The sequence below is a fragment of the Notothenia coriiceps genome, unplaced genomic scaffold (genome assembly GCF_000735185.1).
Source record: "Notothenia coriiceps isolate Sejong01 unplaced genomic scaffold, NC01 NC01_scaffold00037244, whole genome shotgun sequence".
Lineage (NCBI taxonomy): Eukaryota > Metazoa > Chordata > Actinopteri > Perciformes > Nototheniidae > Notothenia > Notothenia coriiceps.
Window position 1 is genome coordinate 22,518,895 of NW_011369945.1, and position 22,476 is coordinate 22,541,370.

Consider the following 22,476-nt stretch of genomic DNA (forward strand, 5'->3'; position numbering starts at 1 on the left):
TATATAAAAAACATGTCTATGAAGTGTTTTTGGTCCGAATACCAAACAGATCACCCATTCTAGCCATGCCTCATATCCCTCTATTTCACTTCCTGTTTCTAAAGTGCTGATTCTGGGTATAAAGCTTTAAAAAGTAAAAAATTGATAAAAAAATAAAAAAGGAGGGGGTTGAGCTCATGCGGGACTCGGCAGCTACTGTCTAAACTAAATACTGCCGTGATGAAACGCCATATCATGGATTATCAAGGATTATCTCTGAAACAGTATGGAGCTCAAAGGCTTTCTCTCTTGCCGGTTATACCACAAGGTGAGTTCCTTTTTATTTCCTGCTTCTTCACACACATGCTCTCCAGTACAGGTTAGCTCTGAGTGTTAGCGATGCTAATGTAAACACCGACCATATTACGTCCAAAACAGTCGGGCATTGTTTCTGATGGCAACGTTTCTGATAGGGCCGTGGGTCCACATTTCAGATATTACGTCATATCGGACGCAAATCTGGATCAGCTCCGTTGTAGCCCCGTTTTTAGAGATTTGGGTACGGAGGAAAAGAGAGAGGGTTTTATTTTCTGACGCTGCGTGAGTTCCCTGACACGCTGGGGACACATCTTTACGTATAAAAGACATCAAAAAGTGCATTTTTCATGATAGGTCCCCTTTAACTAGAAGCAGAAATACCAAAGAATAAAAATTGAAAAAATTCAAATTTTCAACAAAGTACTCACTTAAAAGTACAAAAGTCATCAAAATATGCTTAAAATATGAAAAGTGAAAGTACTTTTTATGCATCATCTTTTGACACATGCAGAACCTGTCACTTTACTGCATATCATACTGAATCTAATAGTAGATTAATAGTATAGTACTGCATCATGTCACATTATCATACGTTTTAAATAATGTAAAGCCTTAATCACCAAACTACTGTAAGTGCCAATATTGTAGTGGAGTAGAAAAATATGATTTCCCTCTGATATGCAGTGGAATAGGAGTAATGAAAATATTCAAGTACTTTAAATGTACTTGACTCAATGTTCTTAGTTACCTTCAACCTCTGGCAGGTAATGTCTGGCAGAATTAAATGAACATAAACAAAGTAAACAAAAATGAGATTTAAATAAAGGTAAAGATTATAATCAGAATCAGAATCCAGTACGAACAACAGGACGTCCTTATTTATCAACCAAATTGGTATGTGCGTCAAGGAGCATTACGGCTGTGGACACACATTAATGTAAACTAAATTACGGCAGCATGAATATGGATGATTGCTGAATTGAATTTATTCCAGCAGTTAAATCAAAGTCAATGGGGACGTCGGAGATGTTTTTAGACTTTTTGATTAGCATTTAGGAAGTCAGGCTCCCGATATTCACCGTGAACGTTGATATTTTTATGCTTTTAAATCACAAGTCACACTCAACGGCTGTGATTACACCTTCAAAGTGTGGAGGAGTAGAGGACATGTAATTTGTTACAGGCAGAGTGCAATGATTGAACAGGGGAAAGCTGTGAGCCAGTGGTCTCTGTGACACACAATAAAACTAATGTGACACTCAGGAAACTAAAAATATATATTCAGCAGTGATGTCTGACACGGAGGTAAGCTGAATATAACGGCGGTGGGTTTGATGCTTTATTCTGTTCAGTTGGCTCTCTTAATAAGATTAGCTCTAAGTATGTGCTTCAACCTTTTTTTCTAAAGGTTGATTTTAATAACTCTCATACTCGAAGTCCAATAGTGACGCAAAGAAGCGGAGATGCTTAAATGTGTTTCCATTTGAAGGGCTAATGGCTGAAGTGCTTGTTACCGACAGAGTGGAGTGGCATGCTGGAAGATGGCTATTAAAGAAACAGAGAAATCTGGAGCACAGATGTGTACAGGCACAAACACGGACATGTCTCTGATGTTCACCATGCTTACCTCCAATTTAACAGGCATTTGTTTGACAGTATGCATTCCCCTTCAACGAGCCTGAACATATACCGTCAATAAATTAACTTTAATTTACTGTATTGACATATTTACGCACAGTATGTGTGAATGTAGAGGGCATCACAATAAAAGCTACATGTATATGATTGAATAAATAAATCCTTCCCGTGTCAAGCTTAAAATGTCAAGTTTCGTGGTTGTTTTGGCATTTTAAGCTGAATTTACCGTGTTTTAATGGATTATTTCAAGGTGTTCGTGTTATTTTTTGTCGACATACTCTAAAAACAAACATGTGACTTTTCAGCGGTTCAGATTCTTTCTGAGTGCTCTGTCTATACAATTACCCATATTCAGTTCTCATAACATCTGCAACTAGAGGCACATCAAATCCCAACCAGTTGGAGAAAGCATTTCCTTATAAAGGAAAAGCCTGCAAGGGATAGCTTGATATAGCTGTGCCTCCCTCACTAAGTAGAAACATCAAACATGGGTTTTCGGTCTTCTTATAATGAGCTGTCTTCAGCTGTCAAGTGGTGGCGGGTGGTTGTAACCGGCTTTCCGTGCAGTGAAAAACTGACTGCTGTTTTTGCCTTCAGAAAAGCGGGCCATTTGTATAATATAGAGCAACAGTAAATAGCACTCAGCCTGCAGCCAAAAAGCACATTGTATCTCTACAGAATTAGCTACTGTACTTTGATGCGATCTATTGACAGCACATAGAGAAAAAATACCCATGAAATGCATCAGTTGAAATAAAAATAACGTATTGAATGTTCTGCTGCTGAGGCAAACAGCAAGTAATTCAATAGCACACCAGAGAATACACACAGCAACAGCAAAGCGTAAAAACACAGCCATTCCCTCCATATCAATCAGCTGCATGACATGCTGCCTTATGAGAGTGTCAACACATCCTGTTGGGGACTTGTTGGGCTGGAGAGCAAAACACAACAGGTGAGAGCAATTCAGCGGCTGTCAACAAAGTCCAGCATATAATCAGTCTATAAACGCAGGCCAACAAGGCTTCATAAATGAGCTTTTACTTCTTTCTGCTTTACAAGCCAACTTCAATTGATGCAGCATGTAGAGCCAGGAAGTGTGCAGTTTGTATTAGTCATGATATATGATTGAGACATTTTAAGGCAAATACGGAAGAAATTCTGAGGGTGTTTCTGAGAAGCAGTTATTGAGAAACAGAATTGCGTCAGCCTGTTTTGCAACTACAAGACATCAATCTTCAAACAAAGCACGAATTTTAAACAACCAGTAGACAAAGACAACTAGGAACTAAATATTGTTTTATAATATCGTATATTGTGTTGATTCAATTCATCTATTAGTCTAAAGCGAGTCATAAAACAATGCAAACAGTAATACTTTATATGACTTTTTATTGTCCAACAAACAGTCCAAAACTCAAAGTTATTTAATTCAAAATCTAATTAAATGGGAATTGTATAAATGAATGGATCAATTGGAGGAAATACATCTCAGACTTTTGATATATAAATGTAAATCATGTTATACATAATCAAAAGTGTCAATAGTTCTCTGGTTATGTGAGTATGTTATAGTTATCTGAGTCCAATGTAATATCAAACCCAATATATTTGAGTATATATTTGGACTGTTGGTTGGAAAAAAACATAATTTTAAAAGTCTTGAATAAAGACTTAAAACCTTGAATTGTGTTATTGTAAGGATAAGAGGGAGAAATTAAGCAGTGACATATTTGTTGATGATTAAAAAAAAATGGAATGATTAATAGTTGTAGCCATACATTTCAGCTTAACAAATGACATGATTCATCTATTACTAAAATCGCTGGGTGTCATCTCCTGTGAAATCAATGAATCACCTCATAATTTAAGCCCTTGACATAACACAGTTTAATCATTCCAGCAGCAGCATTGCATGGGTCTTCTACTCACTAACTTGTATTTTACTTTTCAAAAAAAGGAGACCTGCTCTTCTGTGAACGCTGCCCATCCACACTGTCCTGTCATTTCCTGTTAGGCAGCTGATAGTTAAGCAAAGTGTAGATAATATAGGTCAGAGGACTGCAAGCCCCCAGCCAAGAGGTGACACTCCACATCAGCAACATACCAAACAGCCTGCTTTCCTCTCACTGACACTTCAGACACACGTGCATTAAGAGCATTTATGCACTCTGATTCCTGAACTCCACGTCTTAATGTGTTACTAGAATTTTACCTCGGGTACGTCAATAAACACTAATCCTGTCCAACTGCTTGTTTTATGATTGAGTTAAATTGCAAGGTGACACATTAACCGCTGAATGTTACTTTCTGTCTCCATTCCTCAATCAATAATTCATGTTATTACTGCAGCAGTGGGATATCTCTAAAAAAAAACATTACAGAGTGAATTTATTGCTATGACTGCACATAATGGACTGAAAGTGGGGGAAAAAACTGAGTTCTGCTGTGAAACTGTAGATAACTCTGTTTCAGCAACCCATGACTCCAGCGATCTCATTGAAATTAAACCCGCTAAAATCCATATCATTCGATTTATACGGACGCAGCAGTGCACTGGTGGCAAAAAACAGCACATAAGGGACATTCCCAATTCTATATTTGGTGATCCAATTAGAGACAATGCACCTTGAAATATTCCACATCAACCTGAACAATTCCCTGAGAGAAATCCACGCCGCTTCCCTGTAAACAGTGAGGGAGACATTCCTGACTGTCAGCGTTCTGCGGAGCAGCGTCTCATCGCTCGGACAGGACTTTCAGTTTGGGAGTCAAGGGGTGCACGCTCGTAGTGGGTGGGTGTCTTTCTATACTGTGAGTACACACACTGACACACACATAGTGCTCCTGTCATGCTGGGAAGGTTTCAGCCTGCTGCCTCAGAGAGGTCAGCGCTGGAATTCCTAAGGCCAAAGGAGATTAGTAATTGAGTAATGGACATGGTGACATGGACAATGAGGAGACAGAGAGCGAGAAAGAAGGAGGGAGAGAGAACGAGGGAATGAAACACAATATGAGTTCATTATCTATCTCCCCTCCCCATGACTGACCTTGGCTTCAGTGTCCCAAAACAAACTTATCTAGGAATTAAACGAGAGCTCAGGAGAGTAGGACGGGGACAATTGAATTACAATCTGTTTTTGCCTCAAGACTGGAAAGAGTTCAAGGTAGAACATTTAAAGAAAGGTGAGTTATTGTACATAATGTTCCCACACTTAATGCATGCAGTTTGTTCATTTGCATACAAGTTGCTCTAATATCTGCAGGGGTGCTGGACTCATCTTTAATTCACCGCTTCCATTAAGAGATTGCTCTTACATGACCTGTCGTGATACAGCTTAGAATTCTTGCGCAGTTATAATGACAGAGAAAGATTGCAAGATAACAGGAGTTTTCAAAAGGCTGTTGAGGCATCCATCATGTAAGGGAACACCACAAAAAAAAGCAGCGTCAGCTCTCTTGAATCACATCCGCTTGGTATTTTAACAAATGCACAAACAAGCCAACGTTGCATTATGATTCCGTATGCTCCATCTAAGAAACCACAGCTAGGAATGAGAAATATTGGCTGGAGTATTATGCAAGAGCTTCTCATCTGTGGCTGTACTCTCCTCAAAGGTTATAATAACGATCCACTGTAGCTGGGGGCACTGGAGTCATGCATCAAGGCAAATGTTTGCCTGTTCAAGTGGTTAGTCAATGACAAAGTGGAAAAACTGCAGCTAAAGAGCACCAAAACTCTCTTGTGTGTTGACATACGGACCGCTGCTGTAACATATCATTACTTAGGCTGCAAAGACACTAAACATTGTTGCTGAGAAGCATCAGAAGACTGTGAAGAATGACAACCAATGGGAAATGTTCGTGATTTTTTTATTTTTTTTATATTGCCTTTGAAGTCTGGGGTATTCAGTTTTAAAAGGTTTTAAATTACACTATCCTATAAAGCTGGTAATAATTTACATGCTATTTCTGCAACGGTGAGGAATTCACTGGAGGGCAGTGTTCAGAGTTAATGACTTGTTCTGCAGCAGGAGGAGGCACATGCGCCCTCATAGAGCCCCCCCCCCCTTTAAATTCTTGCCATTGTTGTGTGGATGGGGATATTTGGCATAATGCACAGACTGGCCAAGACAAGGCAGCAGTATGGATGTTCTTAAAAGATCACTGTAAAAAAATAAAAAGCCTAATATCTCATTTACACTCGAGTCATTCAGCAGAACGACCTTATCCATCAAAAAGCTGGTCACATATAAGCCACTTACACTTAACTCAACTAGCATCCCAGATGCCTGAATTACCCATTCAGGGTTTTTCCCTTAGGAAAAATCAAAGAAGCAGCAAATGAATACAATCTAATTTCCCTACAAGCTGGCTTTCCAAGCACTGAAACACATGCATGGACTTCTGCCATGCACTGAAGAAATGGCTCTGGACGCATGCCAAAGTGTTTTCCACAGCAATCAATACTGGCCTACTGCTGCAGTCTCCAGCCTGTCAGTGTGTGTGTGTGTGTGTGTGTGTGTGTGTGTGTGTGTGTGTGTGTGTGTGTGTGTGTGTGTGTGTGTGTGTGTGTCAGTGTGCCAAAGCCTTGTCAGCTAGAGGGACGGAATAGAGGAGAAGAGAGGTCAGATGAAATCAGAGGTGATGATAATAGCACATTAATATAACATGATCCAGAAATATTCTCCGCGGTTGTGAATTCCCATTAAGAGCGCCTTGCTGTAGTTGCACTAAAGTGGGATATATAGTATAAGATAAGCATAAGCAATTAACCGCCTGAAGCAGAGTATACAATAAGTGGGTGTTGTGTGCGGTGAGCTGTTATCTTCAATAGCTCTCTCCTGAAATGACGAGTCCAGAAACAGAAAGTATAAGCGGCGAGCGGTACCAGCAGGAAAGACCGGCAGTTTGGAGCGAGATGAAATAATGTGTCATTCAATGAGTTTTAAAGCACATGCGACTGTTTAGTCAGTGGCAGTTTGCAGGCAGACAAATAGAGCAGAGGCCCCAATAGAGGGTTTGTCATAATGGGTGAGCAACTCAACACAAAGCCTGTTTAAAGAGCAAGCAGGGCTCAACTGGTGGGGGTAAACACTGCCTGTCAGGCTGAGATGCAATGAAAAATAGAGCTTCCTCCACATATGGACTTAATTATTAACTCAGAATAAATAGATTGATACATTTTCCTCTAGATTTGTTCATCAACTATTTAGCAAACAGTCCCTGAGAGCTAGGTTTATTCAATGAATCATTATTTCTATTTCCAGCCAAAGCTGACTGGATTTAAAGCTGGCTGCGTTTAAAAAGGAATTGACCTCCAACCCTGTGATAGAAGAGAAACAAGCACCGTAGGTCATGGGTTGGTTCCTCTTGTCACTGCACAGCAAAACACAGCCAACACAGCACAGGGGAGGCTGAGAGCAAACAAATACCTGAGAAATAACCAGCAGATTACATCATACCTCGGCGCTTAGAACACAAGTGAATCAGTAATCCAATTCCAGTGAGCTAGTTCAATAAATGGCTGTTCTGATGTCTTGAGAGAAAAAAAAGTTGTTGAGGATATTGTGCTTCAGGCTTATGATAATACCGTATGAGGCGTGATCTCACAGAGAAAAGGAGAAACACAGCAGCGGTTGTTTACATGTCAAATGTCGAACGCCGCTTCTGCTTTATGTTGTGTGAAAATATTCAAGAGTGAATGTAAGAATAAATGCCATAAGCCTGAAAGGCACCAAGCTGGGGCTTTTACCTCTCTGTAAGCACTCAAACCTTGTGAAAATAGCACACTTCCTGAAAGCTGTATGTTATCATGGTCATATCTTTGTGAGTCACTAAGCTAAATTTGAACTCCTGATTTCCAGCCTGTCAATTATAGATTCACAAAGTAACTCCAGGGCCATTAATCTGCCTTCATTTGCTTCCAGAGTCCCGAAGTAAAAATGACTAATGTGAGGTTTATAAACTCTACTTCCCAGTGTCGCTAAAAAATGAACCCCTCTGTTGACGTTTGAAAAACAAATAATCATTTTGTGCATGCATCATTCCAGTGCAGAATTTTAACAGCCGATGAGTTTTAATAACACGGCTCTTTGCGAGGCTGGCTTGCTCTTCCTGTTTGTTTTTTGGATTAAAGGTTGCATCTGTAAGCACTCCTAGCTGACTCACACAGGGCAGATTAGTGTTATGGGGCAAAGTCAGCGAGAACGTGAATGGGCTCAGTGAAGGTCATAAACTGACTTGAAGTTGTCAGGGCAATTTCCACTGTGTAATATACAGTAAGTAGTTTGATTCCCTGAGAGCAGAGGGTTTGACAAGCCCTTTAATTGAGGTCGACTGCAGACACCTGCACTGCACTTAAACACATCATCCTTAAATTATATTATTTCAAAGTCTGACTTATTCTATAAGCACACAGCAACTTCAAAGCAAGTGCATCTGTCTCTGGTGTTTGCAGGATTGTGTGCTGTGGTGCAAGTTGGTGCATAATTCATTCAAGGATATAGCTTTTATTCCGCTTGTACTCTGTTATCACAAACACAAACTACAGCAGATGCTTTCCCTCCTGAATGATTCCCTGTTTCCTTGATTCTCTGAGATTTGCATTGGCATTGCAGCCCTTCAGGTAATTAATATAATATTTTCCAGATACACCCAAAGGACAGGAGTGTAAGCACTTTGCAATGCAAATAAGTATTTGGGTAAGGGGCGGAGCTGACATGTCGTTGCGCAAGTGTGGCCTCAAGATCGGCGATGCATGCACTCAAAGTAATTACTAAATAATTGCAGCGTGTTAAAGGCTAAAGCGAGAGGGCTCCAGGAGATGATACCAGTTTATAGAATAATTCTGCTACAAAGATGATAGCTTGTCTAAGCGGCAGACCATAAATAGCCACCTTTTCTCATGAAAGGGAAATGTGATAGCCACTCTATTACTCAAGAGGAAAGAATGTAAGTAAACCATCAGCGGAAGAGTCGAGTACACACACGGCTTTGTCCTTCCCTATAAACAATATAACAGCATCAGAGAATCATTTCCATCCAGCCGCAAGTGATCAAAAGCACAGAGGAGTAATTAAAGTGCTGTTGTCGCTAGGAGAGGAATATCAGTGATCAACAACACAGCGTTCGTTTTACTGAGAAAAACTCTCGATATCAGAGTAATGCCATTCAGTGCAGCGATGTAACCGGATCACAAGCGCCACATATGGCCACAGTCAATCATAACTATTGCTTTCCTGTGCCAACAACAGCGTAATGTAACACAGAGGCGTTTTAAGTGCTGCCTCAAATGTGAGCTGACAATATCACATTGTTGGGCGATGGAAATGTCCATATGGAAAATTATGCAAAGCGTGGAGAGTAGTTAAAACGTGTCTGTGCCACGCTTTATGACTCGATCTGCCTCTTTCAACATCAGGCTGCATTACTAAATATCTAATAACTATCGTAGCGAAAGATCTAAGTCAGGTTGACCCTATGCATTCATTAGTGTTTCTCAATTTCCGCCCCTATGTCAGTATTTGACACGCTTTACCAAGAAATGAAATGATAGAGCCTAAGCGCAGGATTCTTGCGGATTTTCCCCTTTATACCACAATTAACCCCATAGAGCGCAGCAGCAGTCTTATTGAGCGCAGCTGGACAAGTGCACAATCAGCATTTAACACCACAATAGACAAACAAGTAAAACCAGGGAACATTTACCGCTGTAGGTCAATCATTTAACGTCACATCAATGTCAGTATTGATGAATGCGTTAATGCATGTCTGCCACCGTAGACTAAACATTCACTGCCAACTCTTAATGCAGTAAAGATGTGGGTTAATAAAAAAATTGCTCGAGAATAAACACCATAAAACAGCCAATATCGTAATTATTCATCAAGCGATTAATATTCCTACCTCTCCATGGGTGGCTGTGCGTCCCTGGGGAGTATCCTCGGGTAAAAAATAAAGTTTGGAGCTTGATAAAAGTTGCTTGCTTGTTCTTTCTTCCCAGAGCAGCTGAAGCTCCGCTATGCAAATAGGATCCTCCGGTTTACATCTGACGAAGAAAAAGTCTCCGAGAGACAGAATCCTCGGTTTACGGTCCTGGTGAAATTTAAAGGCTTTATAGAATATATATGGTCCATGTAAACCGCAAGACGAGCCCACCCACTGTAGAGGAAAAACACAAATGGAGAAATTAATGCATGGCTTATCAACTCATTTGGTAAACAAATCGAAGCTAATTGAACAAAAACATCACAAACATCCCTGCGGAATTACGCATGGTTAGCAAATATCACAACAGGATATCAGCACACAATTAGCAACATGTAACTATTTTTAGATGTTCAACATATGTGGTCATACTAAATATAATGTGTCAAACTTTTGTGCATTAAGCACCTGAGAACAGTTTAGAGTCGGTGGCGATAAGCGCAATGCGAAAATAAAATAAATAGGTTGATAACAAACGTTACCTTCAGTGAGTTCGGCTCCATCTCGACGTTATGAATTGATTAAACTCAACACGCTCTCCAAACTTGCTGGCTTGAATGGATCGTCGAAGGTCCTGCAAGGGACATATTTCTGTAGAGTTTCAAACATCGTCTATTAGTCGATAAAGACGTGTACAAAAATATGTTTTGGGTTAGATTCACTGCTTTAACCATTGGGTAAGTATACGTATTTATTTTTGAGAAGTTGATCTCTATTAGTAATTTTTGGAGAAGTTTTATTAAGCGTACGCATGTTTTTCGACACAATATTAACGTATAATGATAAAAATATGTAATTTCTTAATCGTAAGTTAATAGTAATCGTATTTTAACACATAAAATATCATTTATTGACAATTATTTGTTATTTAAAGCTACATTTGTGTTAATATTCTGTGTTTTGGGGCTTTTTAAAGATCATGTATCTTCCAGGACTTCTGTGAAAGACGTTCACTATGAAAGCACATTTCTCACAGTAATGACACTGAGGCGCTTGCTGTGGATGCCTTCAAGAAACAATGTTACATGAAAGTTAATAGGGCTATCAAATGATTCCTCAAAAGGCAATGTGGGACCCGTGAGGTGCCGGCTTAGCTTTGAGCGGAACTCGCTGTGCTTTATGGTTCAGACGCGCAGGTTTGCGTTAAAGCCGAAAAATAATGTTTTTTATATATATATTTTTTAGGTGAACATGAAAAGACAAAATTGGTCGACTTAGAAAGCGGGGCGTCACGAGACAGAATTCACGAGGCGGTCCATTATGCAGACATAAATCATCTTAAAGTGACCTTGTGCAGACAGCAGGATATATTACACACGAGTTAACACATTTGCACGATCAAAGCCTTTAATATAATTATGTTGATTAATATTTATTACCAGAAACATCGTGGGATTTCAAAGCTATTCGGACACCATTATAAAACATTGAATTATTAATTATAGCTATGACGTGTGCACCAAGTTAAACTAACTTCACGGTTTAGATGTAAATGTGTGGAGAACTCATTGTCCTTTCAGTCTGAATGTGTCAGCTGTATTTTATCTGCTGTCTGGAATTATTAATGCGTTGGAAAGTACCCTCTCTATCCACACCGCGGCGCTGTTTCCTCACTGTCTTCCAGCCTTTGGCCTGCATTTATCCAGCACTCAGATCCCAGAGCATGCAACAGCGACATAGGCCTTCTTCTGACACCAGCTATTTCAAGTACACTATTACGCAATGCGTTTTTTTTATTCCTGAAATGAAGTGTAGAGCATACAGGCGCATTGATTCCCAGCCAGTAAAGTGTTTTCCTGTCTACCAAGCAGACATGTTTTCCTTCTGCTGTTATAAATGTCTGATGTAGTGCTATCCAGGCTCAGAAATATATAGTGACTTCTACAATAAAATCAAAGTTGATTTATATAGCCAAATATCACAAAACAACTTTTTCTCAGTGGGCTTGACAGATTCACAAACATGAAAACAGTAAAGATAAATAAAATATCAATAAAGTAATAAAAAGAGAAGATAGAATATAAAATGAAATAAAATAAAACAAAAAGACAATAAAAACAATAAACTACAATAAAATGTAGGACTCAGGAGGACACGCAGGGTCATCTTAAAACAGCTTTAAGGGAAAACATCAATATTCACTCTATTAAAGTCCTTCTACAGAACGTTTGGGAACTAGATCATAATTGTAGTCCTCTAAATTGCACCAGCAGAGATTTTTTTTTTCTCCACCCTGCCCTCGATTGAAAGAAGCAGCAGAACATAATGTATTAAGACTAAAATAGCTGAGACAATGTTCTGTGACACTCTGATATTTTAAGTAGTGCATCAGTTCGCAGTAAAAGGTGCATTACACAGAGGCTCATTGTTTTAAATGCCGTTGCAGCAGTGCTGGGATCCTGCAGGGAATCTCATATAAACTGCAGCTCTTAGTGCTATCTTTCCTGATTTCTCTCCCAGCCATTTCATTGGCCGAATCAATGAGGTTGCATTGTTAATGGTTCCCACTATAATGAAGTCCCTGGTTAATCAATGGCACCACTAGAGCTCTTATCTGGCAATTGCAAGTGTTTGCTCGTCAACAGCCAGCAGCGACTGCAACGTTTTGATGCAGATATTGATGTGAGTTAGCATTAATGGAGCTTCAAGTTGATTAATCGCCATTGAATATAACAAAAATAGGACAAAAGTGATGAAAACTGAGTGGTTGCAAGGTGCTGCATAATACACATGTTTATAGTATAGGAGTCTCATCTGCTTCTCCTTATCTTAGCATGTCTTGGTGATTAGATAAGATTGAACAAAGGAAATCAATAAGATACATTTGCATGGTTTAACCTCGAGGGTGAGTGAACTTGAAACATGAAACGAATGAATGGGCATGAATGAGGCTCTCAAACATGTGTCCATAGTCATCTATAGACACATAAGTACCCTGAGGAAAACACTGTAAGCCATGTTGAACAGTTTAACATTAACTTAAGGCACACCGGTAACAACTCAAATCCTGTTAAGTAAATCTCAAAGTTGCCCTCGTTTGTGGGTCGTGAATCTCTCGCAGGGGTTTTTCAAATTAGACTCAGTTTACATTCTCTAGCAGTTTTTTCCATGTTAGCAATCACTGCTCCCAGGTTTGTTTATTGGGGCGTTTTGCTGAGTGGCTGAGTGAAATAAGATCACTCACTATAGGGCTATTCTTTGTTTTGTTTGCAAAGCTCAGACATAAAACTTTTCTTACCGCTGTTAATGTGTTGTGGTGAGCGAAGAAGCCTGGTTAACAAATGAAAGGCACTTAAATGGCCTTATTATAGGAAATATCCACAAAAACTGGATACACTATTTCAGGCAGAAACATGCTGCTTTGTTTCCACTGGATAAGTGGTAAAGTCTAACATTTTCTCAGCACAGGTGTTCCACATTCTACTAAATGAGGCGGACTCAGCAGGGAGCCACAAATGAGTTTGGAAACTCAAAACACAGAGCTGGGGCTACAGTTTCAACCACAGCAGAGCAATACAAAAGCCATTCAAATAGCATATTCCTACATCATTCTAACCATATGTCGACATATAATAAATATGAATGTTAGTTACCGCTTAACAGTAATAATGACTATTTGACCACCACAGAGCAACAGGTCAACCCACAGAGAGCTGCAGAGATAACTTTAATTCATTCATGGTCAACAGGGACTCAAAATTAAAAAACATAAAAAGTACAAATGAATTATTTTCATTAATCAGTTTTTAAAATTAAAGGTGGGGTAAGTACGTTTGAGAAACCGGCTCGAGATACTCTTTTTGTTATATTCCATCGAATGCTCTTAACATCCCGATAGCAATGAATATCTTAAATGCTTTGACAAAAAATCCATAAACAAATGTCATGGAAGCCGTGGCGCTGTAAAAAGCACGACCAATCATCTGAGCCGGCCCGGCTAAAATAACTGGATGGCCTACCTGCCTGTCAGCCTTCCATCTGTGCACAAACTTATCTCGTGCCCTCATTGGTCATGTGCACGTTCGTGTGTGTTGGAGGAGGGAGGGGCTCTGTAAGGAAGTGGCAGATTTTCTCCGGTTGTGTATTTTCAAATTCTAGCGCACTCGACCTGGCTTCTCCGAAATTACCTAGCCTCTATCAAAGTGTATACAATTATAATAATAACTATTTTTAATAATCTGCATTTTTCTCTCAAAAAAACTCACCTGATCAAATAATGATCAAATATATTTATTAAGTGTAACATGTTGTTATGGAGAAGAGAAATACCCCCCACAAATTATCATAAACATGAAATATATCAAAGATTAATAAACAAAAACAAAGTAATGTCTATAATGAAACGTAATTAAATGAAATTGGTAGATTATCTTATTTCATATATATAAGCTACTGATCTCTTGACACAGAAACAGCACCCAGCTGAGTTTTGGCCTTGGATTGATCATGTGACCACTAACACAACTTTAAATAAATTATCATTTTGCCCCAAATCTGCTAGAAAATGGGCGCCATATTATTAACAAGTTCCATAACCATATTAACTGAAGAATTACGATATGAACGTTTGGCTCATGCCGGCTTGTTTTACTGCCCATTAAAATCAGTTTGAATTAAACCGTTTTAAATGAATGTATGTTATTATTTTCAGTTTCTACAGTGGGATTATAAGGGTTTATACTCGACTAAAAAGTACTAAACAAATCTCTCTCACTCATTAATTCCTCTCAATGTGATATAAAGAACCACATTTGTAATGGCACTGCCAGGCATTATTAAAATCCACAGATGACTAAAGCAAGGAAAGCTTCTAAGAAATTAGGCCAGCGCACTGAGGCTCCTTTTCTATTCCACATACACAATCACATTACCCAGTGCATATCCATCTATCATCAATGGAAAGCCCCGAGACATTAAAAATCCATGGAGTCAATTCGTCCTGAGGACCACAGTTCAATAGTAACGTTACACCTGAGTCTTTGTGCTGCTGTAATCATGACAATGGCCCCCGTCTGCAGCGTGACTTTAGGAAAAAGGTAACAGGAGATGTGAGTGATGATGCCATGCTAATTTTAGCCTCTTTAACTCATTATAACACGGTGTTGTATTTCTCTCCATTCAATCACATGCAAGTTAACCTACAGTGGACAACACCTGCTCAGGAAACCCAATGAGTTGAGTGAAAGTACCTCTTTTAATCAGTTTGATATGTTAACCTGGAGGCTATTTCAGATGATGTCTGTGTGTATTAGCAGGTGTCAGCCAGTGCACTGTTGGCTGAATGTTAACTGAGTCGGCTCATAAATATCTGTGATGCAGCGATACCTTCAGAACATCAAAGAGTGACTGCATGCAGTGAACTGTGTGCATCATTACTCTTCACAGCAGAATGTACCTCTTTTTTGTTTTTATCTGATATCCCGCTTGTTTATATGAGCCATACTTCATCATGTTTGGTATATAATTTATACTGTAATCCATCTCAATTCAATTATGATATTTGCCATTGAGGTCCGTCATTTCCAACTAACCAATTATTGTATCCATTCACCGCTGCGGACTTTGATCATATCTAATATCCAATATTTATATGCGTGTGAGGCTTAGTAATTCATAAGGAAAAGTCTGAAGGACTGCCATGACAATGAACTAATTGCCTTCAAAAACACAATTTCACATTCATGGGCATCTATTACAGCTGAATTGTTTGATAATGTCAAGTGAGTCATTTTATTAAGCGCCGCGCAAATGTAATCATGTGGCAGGGCAACGTGAATTTGAGTGTATACAAGTGTTAACATCACTATGGGTTTTAAGTTATTACCGCCGCAGCAAATGTAAATTTGCCTCATTGATGGAGGGTGCTCAGCTGAATCAAAAATGTGCAAACCACCAACAAAATAGGCTGCTTCATTCCCCTGCCATCTGCACACACACACACACACACACACACACACACACACACACACACACACACACACACACACACACACACACACACACACACACACACACACACACACAGTCACATTTTATATCTCCCCATCTGAAACCGGGATTAGAACCTTGAATAATGTATTTATGTAAATGTCTGATGGGTATAAAAGATGAGATGAGAGTGATTGAAAAGGTATTTTGTTAGATTGAGTTACCGCCTGTGGGTTAGGGATGTTTTCAGTGCAGAGAGAGGCGAACACGGCTGAATCTTAAATATATATATTCTGTATTTCTGAAGCGAAGAGGTCATGGTGTCACCTCTACATCTGAGGAATACATTAATACAGAACATGATCTCAGCATTCACGGTTTGCTCTGTGCTTTTTCAAACATCAGTCAGATTATTGTACCCGGTGGTCAAACTATCATTGACTATAAAGCCACCGAGGACAGTGACCTCAGCTTTTACCATCTGTGTAATGCATCACCAACTGTCTTTTCTGTCAAACACTGAATTGTTATAAAACGGCTATAAATGTCAGCAGACATCTCTGATCAGATTACTCACTGGTGCGTGTCACCCTCCCATCTGGGCTGAGAGCACTGCATTATGTATATGTCAAATAACAGCGTGTGTGTGTGTGTGTGTTGGCAATTACATCCATTTTACACTGGTACTTTTCAAGATTTGTCATAATGTATTCTTCGTCATGTGTGCAATGCTGTTGTAATCTGTGTAATCTCTGTGATGTATCTGTGAAATCAGGACACAGAAACCAGCCCATTCAGGAATGCAGACAGCAGATACGTTTTAAAAGATATGACTGACAACTGCTGAATTATTCCATTACAGGCACAGGAGAGGAAATACAATATTTTTTTCAGAGCGCAGAGCCTGAGCACACACATTAAAGAGGAGAAGAAAAACTCCCTGCATTAATAATTTATCTCATTTTATAAGGCAATTTAGCAGTCACTTGAAGTTGCTATGGTGACAGGGGGGTATTTTGAGACAACTAATGACCTATGCAAAACCCATTCACTGTAAACTTCACTCAGGCTAAATGAGATGGCTGTCTGTGCTGTGTGTGATACATGGCAGAGAACTTAATCCCCACGCTATGCTTGGCCTTTTTCTGCACAGGACAAATTAAGGTTCTTAATATCAATGTAAAACATCTGTGGGCTGTTTACTGTACGGAGAATACGAGCCAAGTAGCAACCGGGGGCCTACGCGCCGCTGCATAATAGTCTTTTGTTTTGATTGCTAATGCAGAATTCATAACAGTTGTCAGGCTAAGGTCAGAGAAAAATCAAGCGATTGAAAGGAAAATGAATACTCATGACATGGTTTGAATGAAACTCAATATGTTTCACACTAAATCCCCTTCAATATCTCTTTATTTTTCGGCTTACGTCAAAGATTCCACATCGGAAAAGCTTTGAAGACTCGCTCTGTTCTGAGGCGAATCATATTTGTCCAATAACGGCTTGGCCTGTTGCAGCTGTCGGGGCTGAAACAGAATGAGTCATGTGTTACCCATTTAAGTCCAATTTCTCCCATGCAAATGCCTGACATGTGTGACTCTGCAGGGCCCCGAGTTGAAACAGTATTTTTGAAACTAGGAAAGAGAATCAAGGCCAAAGCTGTGTGACCATTTAGCCACCTGCTTCACCCGTGACCTGCGCTGTTTAAAGAAAGTTTATATTTGGGAAACAATCCACTCGTGTTGTTATCGACATGGTTTTAAGGCAGGCGCAGCTGCCATGAAATTAAAAGAATAGACAAAAGAAGGAGGTACTGGATTCTGTGGGCTTTTTCCTTAAAAGGAGCTCTCTTCTGGAAAATATGAGTTATATCCACTAAGCTGTGCAAACCGTGTGAAACCATTTTCCTCTCTAAAAATAGATTGACATAAACAACATGAAACGACACTTCGAGCAATACAATTACTAACAAAGCACTTATATACTAATAAAGGACTGGCTTATTTAAAGCTAGTTTAGTAGCACTTGAAATGTTTTTGGCTCTATGAAACCTAATGTAATTATATGATTCTGTTTTCTTCAAGTTTGTATCTTCTTGGTCGAATGCACTTATTGTAAGTAAACTAAATGCAATATAATGTAATAATGTAAAAGCAATGGCTGCTAATTTTAATACCGCCTCTTCATTCTGTCCACTCCTTTTCTAAATGTGTGCTGCTGAGCCTTTTGCCCATTAGCAATAATCCCAGGTTGGCTAATAAAACTCAGAGTTGTTTTGATTTGCTCCACCTGGAAGCTGTGGTGTTGAGTGCCACCTGTTGGGAAACAAGAGTAATGGCATGGTGACAGCTGTATGACACAGGATTACAGAGAGTCATTTCCTGTGAACACAATAGCCAAGTTATTAATTAACCAGTCTTGAGAGAGGAGTAACTGTTGGTTACAAGCTCCTGGTAAAAACTGCACTGATGTTTCCTGTGTAATAAAATGCACGTTCAAGAGTTGGCAGTGGTGGGAAATACCCAAGTTAAAGTTTCTAAGGCTGGGGAGGAAGTATAAGAAATAGAAGAGGAAGTAAAGAAATTAAGTACATCTATGCAAGTGTGGCATTTAAATTCAATGTTTCTGCTATTTTTATATTTGAATCCACTGCATTACAGAGAGACCTACAGTGGGTTTTACCTCACTACATAGATGGCAGTTCAGGTTAATAATACAACATATAATTAGGACATAAAGTGTGAAGTACTTTTATAGTTTAAGATAAGACTTTATTATCTTAAACTATAAAGATAATAGTCCACCCACTAGCATATGAGGCAATAAAAAGGAGCTCCACCTTTAGCAACGTTAAAGAGATTTACACGCAGCCATAACTATAATACAATAATATTGTAAACATTATTCTGAAGTGGGCTATAATGTGTGTGTTTACTCTTGGCACTAGAGGGAGATTTTGAATGCAGGATGTTTAATTGTAACAGAGTTTTTCTGTAAGGGGAAGGCTCTCATTTTGAATACAATCCTAAAATGTTTGCCTTTAATGTTCTGCTGGTCCCGAGCGTGCTTGTTATATTACCATTCGCTCTGAACCTCAGTGTTTTGTACTAGAGTTTCCCTCTTATCAGCGTGAAAAAACCCAGCTGTTACGGCATGCAACACTTAAACTGTCAGCTGAAAACTAAACAAATAAAATCTCTGAGGGTTAGCAGATTTGTGATGCAGGACAACTCAACAACACATCCATTAATTATTGAAAAGGAAACAGAAGGCCATAGGGGACTTTTAAAAAACGAGAGCAAAGATGTGTAAACACAGTATAAGAGGACAACGATGAGAAGGGACATTCTTTTGTGTACCAAAAACCCTTGAAGTTGTGGAAATAATGCAAACACACATATAGGGCAGTGCTGCACAAATCCCTGCATGCTTCAGTATTGATGCTAGTTTTTTATTATAGATCTAAAGACAAACATGCCCCAGAGAATCTCAGTTAATGAAAGCCATAAAAATTCAAACATGTTGCACAATTTTTCTCTTTTGCGCAACACTTTATTAACCAATCATTTATTACTACCTTGCCTTAATCAGGAAACTACCTGAGGCTGTTTTCATCTGATGTCGACCCTAATGACCTCAGAACCTACTCTGATGAAGACAAGCTAGTGGAAAACATTTTGTGAATAAAGTGTAGTGGACCAAAACAAAGAAATAACTGTATGACATGGATTGAGTGTGTCTTAAAGGGGCTCTATTCTGCTAATTTTCAGGTTCATATTTGTATGTTGTGCCTCTACTGGGACATGTCTCCATGTTTGAATGTTAAAAAAAGTATTTATTTTTCTCACACTGCCTGCACTGCAGCGCCTCTTTTCACCCTCTGTCTGAAACCAGAGCCCAGCCTGCTCTGATTGGTTAGCTGGCCAGCTCTGTTCTGATTGTTCAACCGCTTAGGGATGTCCCGCCCCTTAGCCTATCACGTACTATGTGTTGGAGCGCTAGCCAATAGAAGGGCGAGTGTTACATAGTGATGTCTCTATTTTATAGAAGCCAACAAAGGAGTCCAATGGAGGCGTTTCAGCAGTGGGNGGGGGGGGGGGGGGGATGTTTGGGAGAGAAACTTTGGGATTTTAACCGTTACAGACCATTAAACCTACATAACACACTTTAGGAATATGAAAACACCATCAAACATAGTAGGGCCCTCAGACACTAATTTGATGGAGGTAAAATAGCTGAAAATATGCTGTGATTAAAGTGCAGTCTACTGAAAAATAGTTGTATGCCTTGGATTGATTGTGTCTCAAAGTCAAAAGTACGGTGTTCAGTATGAATGCCAACAAAATCAACCAAAACTGCAGGAAACTGGGGTCATGCATCCCTTATTTAGAGCTACATGTTTTTTATTTGTGTGTAAACATAAGTTCCACTGAATCGGTTTTAAATGTTTGCCTCCATGGGTGCCTTAATTAGATTTTCAGTTCTCTTTCAGGCGATTACAACCAGCCAAATATCTCAAACAAATGATCTCACATTTGATTCAGTGCTCCGCTGTGGTCTATCTTATTCTGTTCTACGTTACAAAGATAATTTTTTTGCGCTGACACAGCAAACAGCGCAGCTTTACATGAGCTTTGTAGCGGTGCCGACTGAAGCAGCAGCATAGAGGGAATCACTGTTCTCTGATCAGTAACCAGAGCCCTTTGGCCATCGCTGTCATTACCATCTCCACACAGCCAAGAGTCATGCACAGCATCCTCACACAGACTCTCTCCTAACACCCGGCCTGGGGTCTGACGCTGGATGGCCTTTCTGTGTCACTCAACAGAAGCTGGTTTGTTTCCTTTAATGACTGAGTGACGCGCACTTTCTGACAGAGAAAGTTGCTGTTGTCAGGATGGGAGCACTCGATTAAAATGCGTTTGATATTTGATACAGAGACACTTTTTTGTTTATTCGAGACTTCAAACGCTTCGTAAGCCAGGAAACAGCATAAACACCAGGGACATGTTTTCACAAATACACTAGTGGTTTCCTAAAAAACTCCACGCTCCATGTTTTTTGACTCAGGATGCAACAGAACTGCTTATTTTCCCTCTGCAGCTACACTCTCTCCCCTGCTTGTTTCACTGACATTCTCATTGTGATTTTACGCGATGCAAACCGAGATGATGATAGACATCTTTCAACAAAGGCAGGAAAAGTCTATCTCCTTTCCAAGGTCACAGGCCTTTCTACTGCTTCCTCCCTCCTTCACTGCCTTGCTAGATTGATTTGAATAGAAATCTACTCAGCATGCAGCCAAGTAGGGCAAATGACTCAAGAGAGAGAGAGTTTGTGTGTGTGTGTGTGTGTGTGTGTGTGTGTGCGTGTGTGCGTGCGTGCGTGCGTGCGTGCGTGCGTGTGTGTGTGCGTGCGTGTGTGTTTTAGCCAGGCTGAGGTGTTATTTTCTGGATGGGGAGATAATTAAATATGTGATTAGACTACATGATTGTGGCTTTATGTTGGATACATCCTAATGAAAACATTGGAAACACTGACTAAATGTGTTTAAAGAAACCATTTTTGGATATTTTTTAAATGTTGTATAGTCTGAGGTTTTTGTATGTCTATGTCTTCAATGTTCTTTTTTTTTTTTTTTTGCGCATTTGGTTAAGTTGTACAATGCTATGTAGGCTTTATAAAAAAAAACGAAAAAAAAACGTTTACACAATTTTCAGGCAATCAAAAGCTAAGTAATAAAGATTCTCATGTATACTTCCAAAATAAAATCTTTATCCTTATGCATTGCTGGAGTGAAACTAAGTACAACTACTGAAGTACTGAAGTCAAGTACAAATGGAAGTAGTTGTATGAACATTTTGATGATGTGATGCTGCCCTCTCCTGTTCGTTCACAGAGTTTCTGAGGATCCCCTGATCAAACCCATTAATCATTAAATATTTATGAATGAGCTCACTGAAAAACAGCTAGCTTTGGAAGTCAATCTTGCGTCAGACAATAACACTAAACAACAACTCACCCTGCGCCGGCAGAGAACTCACTGACTATATTTATATGTTTCTGTCTCTTTAGTAGATTATTAGAGAGAATTCAAATGTATTCTGTACATGTTATAGTGTGTAGATATTCTTCTGAATATATTTCTACTGAGAATATCAGAATCAGAAACAGGTTTATTGCCCAGTAGGTTTACACATACGAGGAATCTGCCCTGGTGTACTGGTGCAGGCCGTCTAGTTCACAACTCATACTTGGTCTTACAAACATATCAGAATCTCACACATACACCATTAAACTCTTTTATACATATAGCTAAACACTTTTACACGCACAATCATACTCTCTTTCACACACTTTTGTCTGGGCCATAAATCAAACTTACTTACATACCAAACTGTACTTTCTTAGAAACACTATTATTCCCACTTACAGACAACATCATACTAATACTCTAGCAGTGTATGCAAGATAGAAAACTTTGTGTGTAAGAAGGAAGTCAGGTTGATCCAACAGGAAGCCAGTTTAAATATTCATTCCTTGACTGGTTTACAGCCTTGAAAACAAAGCCTGAAGCTGCTCAGAGCACTGCTAGCTACATTTGAGCTGCAATAAGAACTTTTGGTA

At 39.3% G+C, this 22,476-nt stretch overlaps 2 protein-coding genes across 2 annotated transcripts in view; one reads left to right on the forward strand and one right to left on the reverse strand.

The window, feature by feature from the left end:
• The window catches only part of arid5b (AT-rich interaction domain 5B), a 95,983-nt gene extending 85,556 nt beyond the window's left edge, over positions 1-10,427 (reverse strand). Inside the window, exons 1-2 of the mRNA XM_010793955.1 lie at positions 10,407-10,427; positions 9,844-10,098 (exon numbers count right to left, since the gene is read on the reverse strand). Of these exons, the coding sequence (XP_010792257.1) occupies positions 9,844-10,098; positions 10,407-10,427 (276 nt within the window). The remainder of the gene's footprint in view (positions 1-9,843; positions 10,099-10,406) is intronic.
• The window catches only part of ptpn9a (protein tyrosine phosphatase non-receptor type 9a), a 411,924-nt gene that overhangs the window by 300,366 nt on the left and 89,082 nt on the right, over positions 1-22,476 (forward strand). The gene's annotated exons all lie outside the window — the stretch shown is intronic.